Source organism: Ambystoma mexicanum, chromosome 3p, assembly GCF_040938575.1.
Source record: "Ambystoma mexicanum isolate Mex_15411 chromosome 3p, UKY_AmexF1_1, whole genome shotgun sequence".
In the NCBI taxonomy this organism is placed as follows: domain Eukaryota; kingdom Metazoa; phylum Chordata; class Amphibia; order Caudata; family Ambystomatidae; genus Ambystoma; species Ambystoma mexicanum.
Genome location: NC_090925.1, coordinates 1,010,512,667 through 1,010,530,553, shown reverse-complemented (window position 1 = coordinate 1,010,530,553; position 17,887 = coordinate 1,010,512,667). Strand labels below are relative to the sequence as shown.

General features: G+C 48.7%; 1 protein-coding gene across 5 annotated transcripts in view; it reads right to left on the bottom strand.

The window, feature by feature from the left end:
- The window catches only part of SGK2 (serum/glucocorticoid regulated kinase 2), a 536,387-nt gene that overhangs the window by 219,409 nt on the left and 299,091 nt on the right, over positions 1–17,887 (bottom strand). For all 5 annotated transcript variants that reach the window (XM_069652333.1, XM_069652338.1, XM_069652336.1 and 2 more), the window contains 2 exons: positions 16,329–16,386; positions 14,645–14,728 (listed from right to left, as the gene is read on the bottom strand). In XM_069652333.1, the coding sequence (XP_069508434.1) occupies positions 14,645–14,728; positions 16,329–16,386 (142 nt within the window). The remainder of the gene's footprint in view (positions 1–14,644; positions 14,729–16,328; positions 16,387–17,887) is intronic.

The window sequence follows — 17,887 nt, the reverse complement described above, 5'->3', positions numbered from 1 at the left end:
TGAAAGGATTAAATTCAAAACCCTCTGCATTGTCTATAAGGCTTTCTGGGGCCTGGGTCCAACATACCTTCAGCTTTCCCTCCGCAAATACCTACCATCTCGAGCACTCTGCTCCTCTACCTCCAACTCCCTCAGGGTCAGTCATTTCTCAAAGAAATGAGCTGAGGGTAGGTCTGTCTTCAGCTGGGGCCTCCCTCTGGAACAGCCTCCCTGCCACTCTAAAACTTGGAGAACCATCTCCGGTTCCGGAAGCACCTCAAAACCTTCCTCTTTGCTTCTGCCTTCTCCTCCCCTCTTCCCTGTTGATTCTACTCTCCCTCGGCACCATGCACCTGGCCACCCTCTGTCCTCTGGGCCCAGGTACCTGCTCATCTTGCCACCCTCACGCACTGCCTCCGGGCCACCCCCTGCACTGGGGTCTGTATCTGTACCCATACAGCCCTCCCCTTTTCTTCCTGCACTTTCAGACCTACATGGCCTGCTGCCATAAACCCAGCACTTGCCACTTGCTGGCTGCACTATTATTTTTGTTTTTTTCTTCTCACTCCGCACTCTCCTTTTGTTCCCCCTTCCATGCACTTCTCCCCCTCCCCCCTCTACCCTGCACTTGCACGTTTTCAATGTCACTGGGCCTAGTAAGATCGTTGTTTTTGTTCTCCCCTGTTCCCTTTCCCTTGCCGCGCTCTGAAACACTTGTGCATGAGCGCGATAGAAATAAAATATCAATCAATATACTAACCTCACAGAATATAGCAGTAAATATGGATTCATATGATCTGGTTAAAACATTTATGTGTTAAGGTTAATTTTATTCACACTGCGATATACATTTTTTGATAAATTGTAAAGGTTGTGCCACATGAAGTTTGCTGTCCCACATTAGGGAAAAGTTAGGTTGGTTCTGACCCTCGCTCTATTTTTGTCGGACAAAGAAAAGGAAACCAACCCAAGACTGGACCATCTGCTTGCTGTTTTCTGTCGCTACGGCCCTTTGCGTTTACTACCATCCACTGTGTGGGGTGCTTTCAGACAAATATGGATTTCCTTTCTTGCCTCACACTCCTGATCGACCGTTTTGGCCTGTTTCCAGGGACCTTGAAGGATCTAGGTCACCCAAGCAAGGGGTGGAGCCATGAAAACCAGAGAACAACAACTAGGAAAGTAATTGAAAACAACCTGAACACGGTTCCCTGCATGCAGCTTAAACAGGGACTGGATAATATCTGGAGCTGCGAAGGAGAGAACTAAACTGCAGGAGTGATAGGCACCATGGAAACACAGGCCTGGACACTATGAACCTGTGAAGCACATGCGGTGGAGCAAGGGGTCATACATGGTACTGCAGTGTTCTTCCCTGAAAGGCATTCAGGTTAAAACAATGGTGCTGCCCTGCCATATCGGATCCTATATAAGCAGCATAAAGTCAGTCAGAGAGAGACTGGACCGACTATAAAAAAAACAATGGGGTGGGCCGGAGCCCCAATAACAGTAGGCAGCTATGGCGGTAGCTCAGTACGATAGCCAGTGATATAATCGCTTCCCCACAATGTAATTCACAGAGAGACAAAAAATAATGCAGGAATGTAAAAGTGGGACAATGTTGTTCTAGATTCTTTTAAAAAAAGAATATTGTGGCCAAGAGGTGGCAGAGGAGGACTAGAAGCGAATAGCAGGGGGTCAAGGGTGTGTCCACCTGAAAGGATTAGTAGACCAAGTAATCCTTGTGAGTGCATGCATTCATTTAGGTTTTCTTCTGTCATGAAATCTGTAAACAATGTATTTTTTGGACAAAGTTTAAAGTGCTATGATGCACACTATTTCACTGCCTTGAAACTTGGTATTTCATGCAAGCTAACCACTTCTTTCTTACCTTTGGTAATGTGGCTGTAAAACTCTCTCCTGCAGGCTTCTGCAATCATAAATCTCACTTCCTAGAGTAGAATTGCCTCAGGCTGAAGTGGCACAAGTCTGATCTCACTTGTGTAATCAATCAGTTGCACATTTCCAGACAGTGCTCATTTGAAACGCTTGATTAATCACTGTATGACAATTCCACCAACTGCAGTGCATCAAACATTTCCAGCAATATTTTAGGATCGATATTTTAAAGTGTACCATTATTTTTTTTATAAGTGCATAATATTTAAGCACTGTTTTTTGAATGACATTTCTACAGCACAATGTTTTAAAACAATAACATAACAACCGCTCAGTACATGTATATGGAACAAGTTACTTACCTGTAACTGTTGTTCTCCAGCATGGGGCCTGGCAAAACATGCCCATGAATATTCCCTGTCGTTAGGCTGGGAATCTCGGTTAAAAAAAAATATCAGTTTTGTTTCTGAACTTCTTCCAACTAGTAACCAATCACTGGTCTCTGGGTCATACTGCCCCCAGCCAATGACTGCCCTCTACCTAAGCCCCTCCTCTGGCAGCCATCTTCAGATTTGGTAGCACGTAAAGTGGCAGTAGGACCAAGAGAAGTGCCGCAGAGGGGTAGGCGGGAGGGTTCGCATGTGAATCCATGCCATATCCATGCTGGAGAACAACAGTTACAGGTAAGTAACTTGTTTCTTCTCCAGCATGGGGTCTGGCATGGATGCACATGCTCATGAATACAAGAATACATAGCAGTACACACATGTACAACCACGGGAGGTGGCAAGGCTCAACATTAAGCATTTGATCAACTCAACATTAAGCAACTCTTACCTCCTCACCAGGCCCACCTTCAGGCGAACAGGTTGTGCAGGTCTGCTTGGCCGACCCTGTACTCCTCCCTGGAATCACGGTCGACGCAGTACAATCTTGTGAAGGTGTGCGTCGACCTCCACATAGCAACCCTGCAGATGTTCGGCAGGGGCACACCAGACAGGAACGCCGTAGTAGCAGCGATTGCTCTGGTCGAATGGGCTCTCGGACGGCCGGGCAACGGTCGGTTTGCCAACCGGTGACGGTGCATGGTGCAGCCGGAGAGCCATCTGGAAATGGAAGCCTTGGAGAGGGCCTTCCCTTGGTTCACAGGTCCAAAGTTCAAACAGTTGCGATGTCTTCCGAAGGCTCTTCATGCGGTCCACGTAGAACTTCAGCGCTCTAGCTACATCCAGCTAGTGCAAAGTCCTCTCAGCCGGCGACTAAGGCGGCAGGAAGAAAACAGGTTACACCAAGGGCTTGTTGAGATGGAAGTCGGACGGCACCTTGGGCATGAAGGAGGGGTGCGTCCTCAGCACCACCCTCGTCTCGTGGAATGTCAGGTATGGAGGTTTACAGGAGAGGGCCTGGATCTCTCCCACTTGTCGTGCGGAGGTGATGGCCACAAGAAACACTGTCTTCAACGGTGCCGAATGGCATCCCCATGAGCCTAGTCAGCACCACGTTAAACTCCCATGCCGGGGCCAGGGCCTTCAGCGGCGGGAAGACTTTTCATGAACTCCTTCACCAGGCGATGGGACCATAGCGACGTGAGCACCGGAGTCCTGGTGTAGTGGGAGATAGCCGCCAGATGAATCTTGGAGACATGCGCCAGCCCCACCTTGGCCAGCGATAGCAAGTACGGCAGCACTTGAGGGGCCGTAATCCACAGAGGGTTAATCTTCTGTACACGGCACCAGACAGAGAACCTCTTCCATTTGTGTCCATAGCACTTGATAGTCGAGGATGCCCTGGCCTATGCAAGCACCTCCTTGCAGTCTGACGGGATATCGTACCCTCCAGACTCTAGTGCTGAAGGAGCCAGGACTGCAGGTTCAGGGACCCTGGGTCGTGGTGGAGGATGGCGTCTCCTTCTCTGGCGATAAGATCAGCGTCCGTCGGCAGTTTGACTGGGGGGGGCGCTGACATGTCCAGAAGGTCTGGGAACCAAATCTGCCTCGGCCACGCCGGTGCAACGAGGATCATCCTGCACTGGGACCGTCTGAGTTGACTGATGAGTCGCAGCAGCAACGGCGGGAACGCATACAGGAATAGGCCGTACCAGGGGAACGAGAAGGCATCGCCCATGCTCCCCAGCTGGGGAAACCTGCTGGTGAAACTCCGGCACTTGGCGTTCGTCGTCGTCGCAAATGGGGCAATCCCCAGATCGACCTATCGTTGGAATAGAAGATCCACTTGATCCTGCCGCAGCTCCCACTCATGGCACGAGCGCAGCTCCCTGCTGAGTGAGTCGGTGATCGTGTTCTTTATTCCTGCCAGGAGGAAGGGTACCAGAAACATCCCCTGTGCAACGGCCCAGTGCCGCAGATCCTGCGCTTCCTTGGATATGGCTGGGGATCTGGTGCCCCCATGCTTCCGGATGTAGAACATTGTGGTGGTGTTGTCGGTGAAGATCCTTATCACCTTGCCCTGGAGGGACAGAAGGAACGACCTGAGGGCCCAGAACACGGCTCGGAGCTCTAGGACATTGATGTGCAGAGACCTCTCCTCCAGGAGCCAAAGGCTCTTGCATGGAGATCTCCGGTGTGCGCTCCCCATCCCTCCAGGGAGGCGTCCATCGTCACAGTTTCATGATGTGCCAGGGTCTGGCAGTCCATGCCCGCCACTAGATGCACGTAGGTGCCCCACCACTGGATCACTTGGCGGAAAGTCTCGTCGAGTGAGTGCCGGTCCTCGAAACTGCCCGCCGCTTGCATCCAACGGGTGTCGAACTCCTGCAGTGGTCGCATCGCAGCCTGCATAGGTGCAAGAGGTAGATGCACGAGGTCATCATGCCGAGTAGGGGCTTAATGGACCTCACCCTGACCACCTCCATGGTCAACAGCTGTTGTACCTTGCCCAGGAAGGCCTTCGTCCTTTCCTCTGACAGCAAAGCCAATTGCGCCACTGTGTCGAGCCTGGCTCCCAGGAACAGGGTGACTTGCGACGGTACCAAGTGGGATTTTGTGAAGTTGATCGAGAATCCCAGATCCGCGAGCAGTTGGACGGTCTTAACTGTGTGATTGGCGGCGAGTTCTCTTGACTTTGCTCGGATAAGCCAGTCGTCCAGGTAGGGGTAGACGTGAATCCCCTGCAGATGCAGTCGAGCCGCCACTGGTGCCAGACACTTGGTGAATACCCTGGACACTGATTTCAATCTGAAGGGAAGGGCTTTGAACTGGTAGTGCTGCCCCTGGACCACGAATCATAGGAATTTGCGATGTCCCTTTAGAATGGGGACGTGGAAGTAGGCATCCTCCAAGTTCAGCGATGATAGGAAATCGCCTCCCTCCAGCTGTCCCAGCACGTGCTGGAGGGTGACCATCTGGAATTTCTGAGCCTTTATGTACATGTTTAGACGAAGGTCCAGGATGGGTCGCCACCTGCTGGTCTTCATCCGGACAAGGAAGTACCGCAAGTACACTCCGGAGCCCCTGGGCCTTTTTGAGACGAGTTCTATGGCTCCCTTCCTTAGCATTGCTCGTACCGCCAGAAGTAGTTGTGGGATGTGGTTTTCCTTCCTGGCCACGGGTGGTATGTGGGGACACCTTCTCTGAATTTCCAGGGTGTGCCCGCGGGCCAGGGCATCTAGCACCCAATGGTCAGTGGAGATGGACTCCCACACGCTGATTAATTTCGCCAGGCGGCCTCCCACCGGGGTGCTTGGGTGGGGGCCCGATGCCACTGCCGGTTCAGTCCTGCTTGGCCGCTGTCTTGCTGCCTTGGCCTCCTTGGCGACGACGAGATCCTCCTGTCTTGCCGCGTCATCTGTAGGCTTCCTGAGACGAGGAGCGGGCCGCTTGGCGGTACGATGAACTGCCACCGAATCCTTTGGAGGCACCTTGCTTGCCTCCGGAGTTCCGAAAGGACGGCCATCATTGTAGAACACCCAAGGCCCAAACCGTCTCGGTGTCCGCCTTGATGGCCTGCAGTGACTCGTCCACTGTCTTGCCGAACAGGTTGTTCCCGTCAAAGGGCATGTCCAGAACCCTGGTCTGCATGTCCTGGCGGAAGTCGGTGGCCTTGAGCAAGCCGCGCCGGCGAAGGCAAACGCTGTTGCCCATCTGGCGAAAGCTGGTGTCAGCGATGTCCGTGGCCACCGTAATGGCGTGGTCCGAAGCCACCTCGCCTTCCTGTCGGATTTCCAGGGCCTCAGCCCTCTTGTCGTCCGGGAGGAAGTCCAGCAGGGGAGCGATCTTAAACCACAGCTCCATGTCGTAGCGTGCTACAATCACGAGGGCCTTGGCCGCTTTAATAGTAGTCGTCGCCGCTGACGAGATGACCCGCTGTCCCCATGGCATCTAGTTTCTTTCCCTCGTCGCCCAGCAGGGAAGTTGAAGTCGTCGCCCCGGCTGCTTTCTTCTTGGCCGCCGCAGAGACGACTGAATCCGGGGATGGCTGTGCCCTGAGGCACATGGGGGCAGAGTCCGGGACCCGGTACTTCTTCTCGTACCGCTCTCTTAGCAGGAGCCATGGACGGGTTCTTCAGGAGCACCAGCCCCTCGTCCCAGATGTTGTCCAGTAACGGAACTGAGAGGACCGTCTTCCTCTTGGCCTCCCGCCGGTGGTAGAGGAAACCTTCCTTCTTCTGCTCTTTGGGGCAGAGCTAGAAGAGCTCAGATGCCCTGGTGATCATGGCGTGGAAGGAGCCAATTTTGTCAGGAGGGAAGGCCCGAGCGGGTGGTGATGGATGGTCCATTCCGTCGTCATCCGTCCGCGTCATCGCTGTCTAAGTTCCCGTCTCATCCCTTGGAGTAGGGGAAGGGGGTGAAGGCTGCGAAGGCTGCAAAGGATGTAAACGCTGTGAAGGCTGTAAAGGAGGAGGGGGGAGGAGTTCTCCTCCGCTTGCTCAGTGGGCTTCCCGACAGTCCAGGCTCCGCTGGATTGTCTGCTGGGAGTAAGGGCAACCTTGTCCTAATCTCCGTACACAAGGCCTGAATAGCCATCAAGATCGCTCCTGAGTTGTCTTGTGGCATAGGCACCGGCTGCAACGGTTGGGGAGTAGGATACTCCGTCCCCTCCATGGCCCGCGGTTCCTCGTCGGCACCGCCGTCGCTTTCTTCATCTGCCTCTTCGGGATCCCTCCCGTAGGACCAGACCTCCTCGAACTTCTTGTCCAGGATCTTTGCAACGCCAGCCAGTTCATCTTCAGAGGTGTTATCTGTGTCCGTAATGGCTACCACCCCCCCCCACCTCTTTCTCCACCCGGGGTTTCATGGGGGTCTTATCGATAGGCTGAAAAGAGGATTCCCTCCGCGGTGGCGGGAAAACTCGAGGCGCAGAGGTCGTCTCCACTGAGATAGCCTCTGCAGGCTTCGCCAGGGCCGCCACGACTCCCTCGATCGAGGCCTTAGGTGGGTGAATCAGGGCCTTCGCAGCTTTGGGCGCGCATGAGGCCTTCACCTTGGGGGGAGGGTCACCACCTCGCTCCCCCGTGGCTGTCTCCATCGGGTTCGACCGGGACTTCTCCCGAAGCTTAACCGGGTTCTCCGATTTCCTCTTCCCCGAGCCAGAGCGTTGGCTCGTGGTTGATGGCGTCGGTGATAATACGCCCTGCCTGGCAGCCAAGGAGCCCGACCGATTGGCACTCCGGGTGCCCGCTGACTCGCGATGCTTTGCCTTTTGTTGAGCCCCCGTTGCCAGTGCGCCCGCAAAGGTCTTAGAAGACCGCTCTGACTTCTTCCTCTTCTGACCTGCTGCTGGGCTCTTCCCCTCCAGCCAGTTGGTGAATCGAGTAGGACGATCCCTCCTTGTCCATTCGGACATGTTCTTACAAAACGCACCACATGCGATTTGTCATAATGAAGGCAGTAGAGGCACCGAGAGTGCTCATCCTCAAAGACGTTTTGTAGCCCGCATCCAGGGCAGCTGCTGAACAGCTTGGGTCCAACAGGCGTCATGCTTCCTTTGTCCTTGGCCATGACCACACGGGGTAGGCCTCAAAGATCTTCTGGAATCCTCAGAGAAGTGGAAACTCGACGAAAAGATGCCCTTGAGGGGCGTAGAAAGTTCTTAAAACGGGTCCCCGCTGATCGGGAGTAGAATCGGTGGAGCTAGAGTCTCGATTGACCGAAAATATAAGAGTAAACTCTTCGATAAAATGCAAAACGCAGTAAAAGCTTGAGAGCTAAAGCACAAGGACTCCCAACACTTGAACGTGTGGTAAAAACCTGAAGATGGCTGCCAGAGGAGGGGCTTAGGTAGAGGGCAGTCATTGGCTGGGGCAGTATGACCCAGAGACCAGTGATTGGTTACAGTTTAGAAATGAAACTGATTTTTTCTTTACCAAGGATTCCCAGCCTGACGGGGAATATTCACAAGCATGTGAATCCATGCCAGACCCCATGCTGGAGAACTGTTACAGGAAACTACATGAGTGGACCAGGACAACTACACGTGCACCTACTAGAAGGCCCGGAGAGCTGCTACCGACAACCCTCCCCTTTTGAAACCCTCCTCAGGAGCCCCTGAATAATACTAAAAGGAGGGGACACACTACCCTGGACTCTCAGATACTAAACACAAATAAGCACCTGCAGACATGGTTACCTTTGTCCTTTCATTATCTAACATCAGTATGTATTCAATGCAGCAGCATTCCACCGCTCGGGGAATAGAGATCTCAAAGTCTTCTCTACTGTTCAGTGATATGCATAAAATGTGCACCTTGTATTTATTTGCTTCCATTTACTGGATCTATAGTAGACATATTTGCTCCATCAATAAGGATACAAGATCTCCATGATTCCGCAGGCATTGGGGTAATAAGGTAATTAGTGAGGATTTAAAAGCTTACATGTATACAGTTGTAACCGTATAACTGATCTTTGTCTACATGAAAAATAATATTTTCATAGGGTTGCAACACTAAAATATTTGCCAAGACAAAAGAGCCAATTACCACCTCAAGTCCATGTAACTCAGCTTTTGTGTCGTGCCAAACCTCACCATAGTAGTCGCACAGCTCAGAGGCGTGTCTGCAAGTTGAAGCATTATGCCCCAGCAAGTGGACTCCACAATGCTCTGAGGAAGTAGGAAAAGGGCAAAGGCAAGAAGATGAGAGCAGCAGCAATAGGTTTCTTGTTCAGCAAACATTGGGACCCAAAATGGGGATTGAGGGGGTGTTGGTGGTCATTTGGGTCGATGAGTCCTTGCTGATGGATGAAAGCAGACTGCTGACCTCAAAGAAAGGATTCTAGCGCTGATAACACGCATTTTTCCCAGGACTTCAGTTTCTGGCACAAAAAAGCGTTATTTACTAGATTCCCAAGACTGTACCTTTGGGGAATGATGGCTCATATTCCTTTTAAAAAGTGCCATTAACCAGTGCTTGCTTTTGTAATGTCATTGAGGGCCTTAATAATCTGAAGAGTCTGATAGATGGTTCAAGGGTTTTTATTAATAGCACTTAATAATGTACTTTACAGTGTTCAAGAGTGCAGGTAGGCTTGACTAATGGGTGCTTCCAACTGGTCCCTCAACTTCCTGGGGTTCCTTCTACCCTAACCCTGGCACCCAATATTAAAGTGAGTCCTACAGATCGGTGACACCTACTGCCTAACCTTTCTTCTCTACGATGCGACGTCCTGATGGTCAAGCTCTTACCTGTCTGCAGATTTCCTAAGGGTATCCTGTGCTACAAACACGCTCTTGGTATTGTTCCGAATGTTGCCCGTCAGACACTCTTGTCCCGCCTTTCCCTGATTTTGCCTAGCTACCAAAATGCAACACTATGCAAGTCCCTCTTGCCCCCACCCCGTTGGTGCACAGCGATGTGAAAAGTCTCTGATTTTCTCCTTTGTATACTGGTTCAACATTCCGCCCGCTCAGAGCTATGTGGAATAATACTTCTCCCTTTTTACAGGTGCCGAAGTGTCAGAATCTGTATTGGAGCAGTCTGCTTTCTCCAACTGTCCAAAGCAAAGAAACCTCACGCCAGAACTGAGGGCACTAGGCATTGGGCGATTGACACTGGCACAAGAATCAATAACTAAGGCACATATAGGGGTTTTGGACCCTCTAAACTCCCTCACCCTGCCATTAACTGGTAAGGCTGCCTACCCAAGGTTGGGAGGGGTTGCTGTCCAAACAACCTCTACCACCCCACAACAGAGTCAAGTCCCTGACCCTGTCACAATGAGGAGTTTGAGCTGTGCTCAAGCATAAGGGCTTATTTGCCAGGTTCCATTTCACCATCCTCTGACAAATCCCAGAGAAATGAGTCTGGATTGCCAAACAAACTGTCAGGAATGACAGAGTCTAGCATTTCCAGTGTGAAAGGGGAATGAATAAAGCACACAGAAGAGGAAAGGGAGGGAGTTCATCTTTCACGTAACATGCAATGTGCATTTGTAAAGCCAGGCAGCATTACCGGAGGGTCCTCTTGCAAACGGAAGATCCAAGAAATAAGCAAGGGTTTCAAAATCAATTTTGGTGAGAGGTGATCTAATGATTTGGATCTAGGTTGAAAACCCCTATTCACCCTGGAATCTAACCATGAAAAGAATCAAGGCAGAACAAAGAACATTGATGGGAAAAGACATCCAAGCACCAACTTTCTCCAGGTGCCTGCCATAATATTAGGGTATCATTCCACTTTTGAGATTCTCTGGACCGACTTATTTGATCCTCTAAACCTTTTGCTGGCTGCACTATTTTTGTAATCCGAGGAATCTTGGGCGGAGTCCCCCTATCACTGCAACTCTTTTGGTGTTGATCTGTCCAAATAGCCCTTAAAGCTACCAGAACAGTAATGCTTTTTAAGCACATCGTATTGGTCCCAGGGTTGCTCCATAAACCTACATATGTGTTGGGAGGTAAACTGGTGGCACCTGAAATTTAGTTGTGGCATTACCTTGGATGCAGTCATTTCCACAACAACAAAATGAGTAGCCAAATGTACCGGTGTGGTACCCCTTTGTCCTACACTATATGTACCCGATTTAACTTGGGGCTTTATCTAAAATTGGCTCTTTGAGGTTGTGGGGAATACTGAGTCAGCTCATGTTCAGGCAAATTGATTTTGAAAAGGACTCTTACATATAACTTACGTCTAGGAACAACTCAGCACCCATTAGAAATATGTTTGAAGTTTGCCAACAGTTTGCTTAGGTCTTGCATTTACCTAGATGAGTGGACGGGTCTACCGTAAATCCCTTTACTATTTTATTTATCTTCTCAGTTTTGATTGCATGGTTCTAAACCTAAAGTGCTTATTTGAACTTCTACTATGTAGTAAAGAATATTTATGTCAGCTGTGACGAATCCCATGATGTTGTCCCTTCTTCCCTAGGGTGAGCCCCTGTAATGAAGCCAAGGAGGTGAGGCTTTTACCCTGGGGTGTTACTCAGCGGGCAGATCTTCTGGGGAGGAACTAGGGACGACTATCCGTGGAGAGCACATTATAACACCCAGTTCCCCCTCACCTAACACTTGCGCGATAGGTACTGAGATGAAGATGAGGCACAGAGGCATGACACTAGTTCCCACAAACCTGCAACAGCGGTATAGTCTTCCACGTAAGCATGGGCAGGAAGAGACCAAAATAAAAACTGACAAACTACTTTAAGTGGAGAGGGACTGGGATGCCCAGAAAGTCAACAGAGTGCAGAGAGACGAGGCCCAGGGCCGTGGAGAAGCAACCACAAAAGAATGCTGGAACGCTGTGTAAATACACCCACTGGAGCCAGCTGGTCTAGAAAGGAGTTGTCTGAGCAGGAGACCGCGAGGCGGCAAGCGAAACGACACTTCCACAGTGATAACATTGAACTACAGAAGCTCTGCAGATGCTCCGGTGTCCCAGGAAGACCCAGGGATGTGCCAGGCACCCAGAAGAGATAAGGGGCTGCACAAATGATCCGGAGAGGACACAGGGAGGTGGGCAAATTCTCCTCCCCTTGTCACAGTGTTTTGGCAAGAACCAAGCACACTGGCCACCATGGAAGGGTCAAGGACCTTAACCCAGAGACTGAATGCGATAGAGGAGAAGCCCCTCACTTCAGTGGGAAAAGTCATACCCCTGTCCACCAGGGAAAGGTCAAGGACCGGAACCCTGAGATCGCAAATATAAGTCAGAGAGTCCCTTGCTGCAGTAAGATAACTATAATAAAGAGTTCCTCAGGAGTCATCTTCCTCAGCACAGTGGTTGATTGCATACCACTGTTGAAGCAGACAGTAAGAGAAAGCATATTGAAAGTGGTAGTACCTGGCAAGTGAGTGAACCAGGTCTGCAAAAACCAAGTCATACAGAATAACGGGTCTGGGACCGCGCCCACAAGAAAAGGAGATTGCTAACCATTACCTGCACCATAGTACTTGACAGGAGAGTATATTGAGTACTCCAGGTGGAAGATGAGAAATCTGGATCTCAGACCCTCATCACAATTGGATCTTTGCTTTATGAGAAAGCCCAGGGGAAGGGTGCCATTGCCCCTGGTGTTGTGAATTGAAAGGGAGTCATTCCCCCTGGTTCTGTCAACTGTAAAACAAAGCCTAAGAAAGGCCATGGGGAAGAGTCATTCCCACAGGTGTTAATCCAAGAAAGACATGGGGAAGGGATTAATTCCCCCTACTGGTGAACCTAACTGTGCCAGCCAGTCCAGGAAGAGGGAGTCTTTCTCCGGGACCAAGATCCTTGGTGCAACAGTATAGTTACAAGCTTATGGGACATTTTGACATAGTAATTTAGAGTTCACCGCTCTAAGGCATCCTGACGGATCCATTAGTGCTTTAGTTGAGGCAGGGAACCCCCTCTTAGAATTAGGGCAAGCTAGGTTTTCTCTTTATATTCTTCTCAAATAAAAGCATATAACCCCACACATGCCACCTGTGTGTCAGTCTCCTCCTTCCTCACACTTGCACAGCATACCTGTGTAGTGTCCGCGTTTGTGTAATCTATTGGCCCCAACTGTACATATCCACAGTCTTCTCCTGAGTAATGCAAAGAATGATCTGCAATAGAGAGATTAGTTTATAATTTTTTGAATCCTCTGTACTACAATTAGAATAGCTGTTCTCAAGCCTCTCGGACTGCTGTGTAAATGTCTCCCCCTTCATTTCACCTGGGATGCACAAGACACGAGAGGCTTCCCTGATGCCTTACCATGTCTGCCACAGCTCAATTATCACTCTGGGGTAAGCCTAATGACTAAGCTTCATTCATTGGCAACACACTGCGGTGCACAACTTTTCTGAAGATTTAACTTTTAAATTTGATGCATTCGAAACACATGAGGAATCCAGAAATAGAGCAGTGAGTGTTTTTTCTGCTCTTTGCACCACCTCATCCCATGCAACTTGCAACCTTGCCTCACTGTTTTCCAGCCTTCCATTATGCTGCATTTTTCTGCACTGGTCTTGGTTTGCCAGGCCCTGCTCCCCTTGCCTTTGGTTGTACATGGCTTTTAAGCCAATCATAGCAACTGTGAGGCGGAGCCGGCTATTACAACAAAGGCCCCCGTCTGCTCCCTGTCCACTACCAGAACGCTACTTGTGGTACTTTCACATCACCCCTACACCTGAACTTCCATTCTGCTGCTACCTCACCATACTAAGAAATGTGGACTTCCATAGCACACCTACATAAGTATGGGTTAATTCCCTCCTCTGGACATGCTTCTACACTCTGGGCCTCATTATGACCCTGGTGGAATGGGTTTAACGGCGCCGGTAATGGTGCCGGTGCCGTTCAACCCATTCTGCCCTATTACGAGGTTCCCTTGCGGGACCCGCTCTGGACGTCTGGTCAGACCAGACGTCCTTTGCGGGTCCCGCGAGGGAACTAGCATGCTAACAACGGGCCCTATGGGGCTCAAATGGGAATGCGGATTGACCGGGTTCCCTGAATGGGGAAATACCGGGCCATCAAAGTCGGAATGGCTCATGGCATGGCTGCCTCCAAACTCGTAATGAGGCCCTCCGACTGTTTCCTTCTTTGCTGGTCTCCCTTGTTGACACGTCTGATTGCACTGCATTTTTGCACCCATTGCTAGCCTCGGTTTCCAGGTTACCATTCAATCCTGGCTGCGTTTTATGCATTTAGCCTAGTTCAATTCTGACTGTTTTTTATGCCTATTTGCTGTGTCATTTGCGCTGCCCCCCGCTTTATATTTCAGATCACTGTTTGCCTGTCTGTTTGCCTGCCCCCACCCCTCTGCGTGCCTCCTCTTTCACCACACTCACCGGCTTCTCAGTCTTCTCCTCCTCTCACTATCTTTCCCCTTAACCCCCTTCCCCTTCCCATATTATTGCACTTACTCAAAATGTCATCTGAGCTAGTATGATAGTAGCTGTTTGTTTCTCCCCATCCTCCCACCTTGTTCTCTCCCCCCAGCACTATCTGAAATGTCGTCAGGCCTATTACGATAGTCGCTTGTTTTGTTCCTCTCCTCCTCCTCCCTCTGCTCCCTGCCCCTCTTGTCAATTCTCCGGCTCTACCAGAAATGTCGTCAGGCCTAGTACGTTAGTTGCTTGTCTGTCTCACCTCCTACCCCCCCCCCCACACTCCTCCTTCTCCTCATCTTTGTCATAGTTCTTGCGCTATCTGAAATTTCTCTAGGCCTAGTATGATAGTTATTTCACATTTCGAACGTCTCAAGGCCTTGTAAGAATGTTAATTGTATTTTTCCCTTGCTCCCTCCCCTGCCTTGAAGCACTTTGAAACACAATGTGTAGAGGCATTATATAAATAAACAATCAATCCCCAACATGTGGTGAGCAGGGAAGCTTTTACCTCTTTCTTCTTCAGGATAGTCTTCTTTTGCAGCACTTTTACGGCATAAAAGTTACCATCATTCTTACATTTGGCCAGAAGCACCTGTGAGAAGAGGGCAAGAATTGAAGTTGGTGAAATAGACACATTTCAATCAAATCTGCTGTAGAAAAATAATCTTTAGTTTATATATCAAGGTGTCCAGAACATACACCCCCACTTGTTACATCAAGCATTGAGTGATGAAGTAAACCAGTATTTTAAAAGTACACGCCCAATGTGTATACGCTTTGCATCTTGGGTGCTCAAGAATATCCTGGTTGTTCACCCACCAGATTCAAAGCATCTCGACCTAGGAATCTCCCATTGCTTTTAATGTTATATTTTAGCCACAGAAAACCAGGAAGAGGATCAAAACGTGACTCTCTGATCCTTCAAGGTTAAGAACACAAGAATTGAGAAACAAAACAGATTCTCACTTTAGGTTCTGGTACTCTCGTCACGTACTAGAACCTGAGGGTTCCTCTGGGAGACCCCAGCATCCAAGAGGGAATTTACAGAAATCTATATTAACGTAAACTTTGCAGTTACTAGCACATCAGTCATAGGACTACAGTGATCCCAATGGGGACTCCGTAGGTACTGTATGGACCAATCATTTTTTAATGCAGCTAAATTCCAGTATTAGTCCTAGAGATCAGAGGCCCCTCACACTGCTTGTGTATGTGTAGGATCATCAGAATGTATTTCTGCCCTGTCAATTCCCATCACTGCAAGGAGAAAATGTGGTGTTGGGTTTAATCGAAAGGGCGGGGTGCGCTTTCATCAGCCGAGGTGGATGTTGCACATCTTAGTCATCATTGAAAACACGTTTAGCAGTCTCTTCCTCACACTACCTGTAATCATTACTTACCTTTTATACGTTATATCTCCTAATATGGCCTGCAGCGAAGTAGGAACATTTTCCTTTTACTATGCCATCGCGTTGGCAGAATGGTGGTGCTATATCCATCAGGGTTTTCATCGCCATGGAGAGTACTCTAGGAAGTGAGGATTGTGTAACCAATGCATCAGATACTGAATTGCATTATCAGACCTGGTTTGACTTGCTTGGCCTAGGAACAGTGCTCGATAGGCAGTTGCTGATGGTTCCCTCGAGATACTCCAGTGGACAACTGGCCAGGGAACCAACTCACTGAAGGCATCTTTTGGAATAGAATCTACTTTTGGCTTTCAGTTCAGGGAACTCAAATCAATATAGTATAATCATATTTTAGAGCAGTCACTCAAATTGTTCTCTGAATTTAATAAAAATCATAACCTCCATTGATGTTGCTTTGGCAGTATCTGGATTGCACAACTTACAAATGCCACAAATTGTCACCAGTAAACAGGATGCATGAATCTGCTCCTTCAGGTGCAAGTAAAAGTTGGATTTAACAAAATTACTTTTTCTACCTTCCATATCCTCCGGCTTAGTTTTCTTGTAAGAAATGGCATACTAGATGTCATCTTTCCCCATAAAAAGATCTTTCAAAAGATGAATATTTTAAGGAAAATGTTTCGTGTTTCAGGTATCTGGGCTCATTCGTAAGTGGGATACCACCTTACTACACTGACATATTGGACCTTTGGTGAATTGTCAACCAAGTACTCTGTTCTTTCCCCTTTGATCTTGCTCTACCTTAACATTATGAAAACTTACTTTTCCAAAGCTTCCTTTTCCGATGACTCTTAAGAAGTCAAAATCGGTTGGCTTGGCACTGTAAAAAACAAACAAAAATAAAGAATGAATGAAACATGCTCTCAGCAATCAAGGATCATGCTGAAAAAGGGATACCCCGTTGGCAACAGTTCAAGCTTGTTACCCAAAAATTCACAAGACTGAGAAACAGTGGAGGAGGATTCAATGGCCACAAAACTGGGCAGTAGGATTCACAACAAACTGATGAATGGAAGCAGGAGTCAAACATCTAAATGTCAGAAGTCCTAGGAGTGGACTGTTGATTCGGGGGAATTAGATTTCTGTAGAATCACAGTGAGGGCCTGATCAATTGGGATTTTAGGGCTGAACTCTCTAAATGCAGAGCTTAAACAAAAAAGCCAATACCGAATTGATACTTGCAAGATAATATCAGACACTGGCAGATGTACATTACTTCAAAGCTTGACATACTACAGAAAGTGGGACAGCTGGGAGCATTGCACAGTGGACTCTGGCAACACCCATTGCTGTGTAGTTGGTCATGAATACAACTAGAAAAGTTCTCTTTCCCTAAACAGCCCATGTCCCTCAATGTTTTGAGCTAATGGCTTTCTGCACCAAAAAGGAATTCTACATTTCCATTTCCTCTTTCCACACAGGTTTAGTCCCAGTTATATGGCCTCCACTCCTCAAAGTCCCCATGTTAAACAAATGAACCAAACAATGTTAGTCCCATCTCCCTTCTGTCCCAGCTGCTGGAGTGCTCAGTGCCCAAGCAACTACAACCTGGTGAGGAACACTATGAACCACTGTATCCAGGTCATTCTAGATCATGACATTGGTCACAGCACCGATATTCAACAAACTCTGAATGGAGATTGAAGTTAGATAGACGAAGCAAATCTTTGTCTCTGCAGAAGCAATATTATTTGACACCATTGACCATCCCAGTCCCCAAAAATCCTTCAAACAGGTTGGTATATTCAAGGAAAATCTTTAAAATAAAATCGGGTCATACTTAAGAGTCCCACACTGTGCCAGTCCTAATATGTATATCTTCCCCCTCAATTGCAGATCGTGTTGTTCTAGAAGGTTCAAATCCTTTGCCACTCTAACCAACCTAATGATGGAGGTTGAGATTAAAACTGATGTGCACAAATGGACTCCGGACTTCCATTACACACCTCCATCCAGTTCGTCAAAGCAACAGATAGCAAGCAACTTTGCATAAACTAATAGACTGCTTATATTCGATCAAGGTCCAGAGGTTTATTATTAACTACAGAAAAATCAAGGTTTCAGTAACAAACGCACCAGCAAGTCTGTTTCATTGCATATTTTTGCTTAATTGTATATGTGCCTGTCCCAATATTATAAAAACTGTTTTAATCCCTGGTGACCTCATCCTTAAAAGTCACTGTACACCTTCTAGTGTAGTCCTATTTATTTAAAGTAAAATAACGGAGTCTTGGCTCGCCTACCTATTATTTCCTCACAAAGTCCTAAATATATAGGACTGTCTTGTCTAGACTGGACTTGAAAACTTGGGTCTCTGGCCG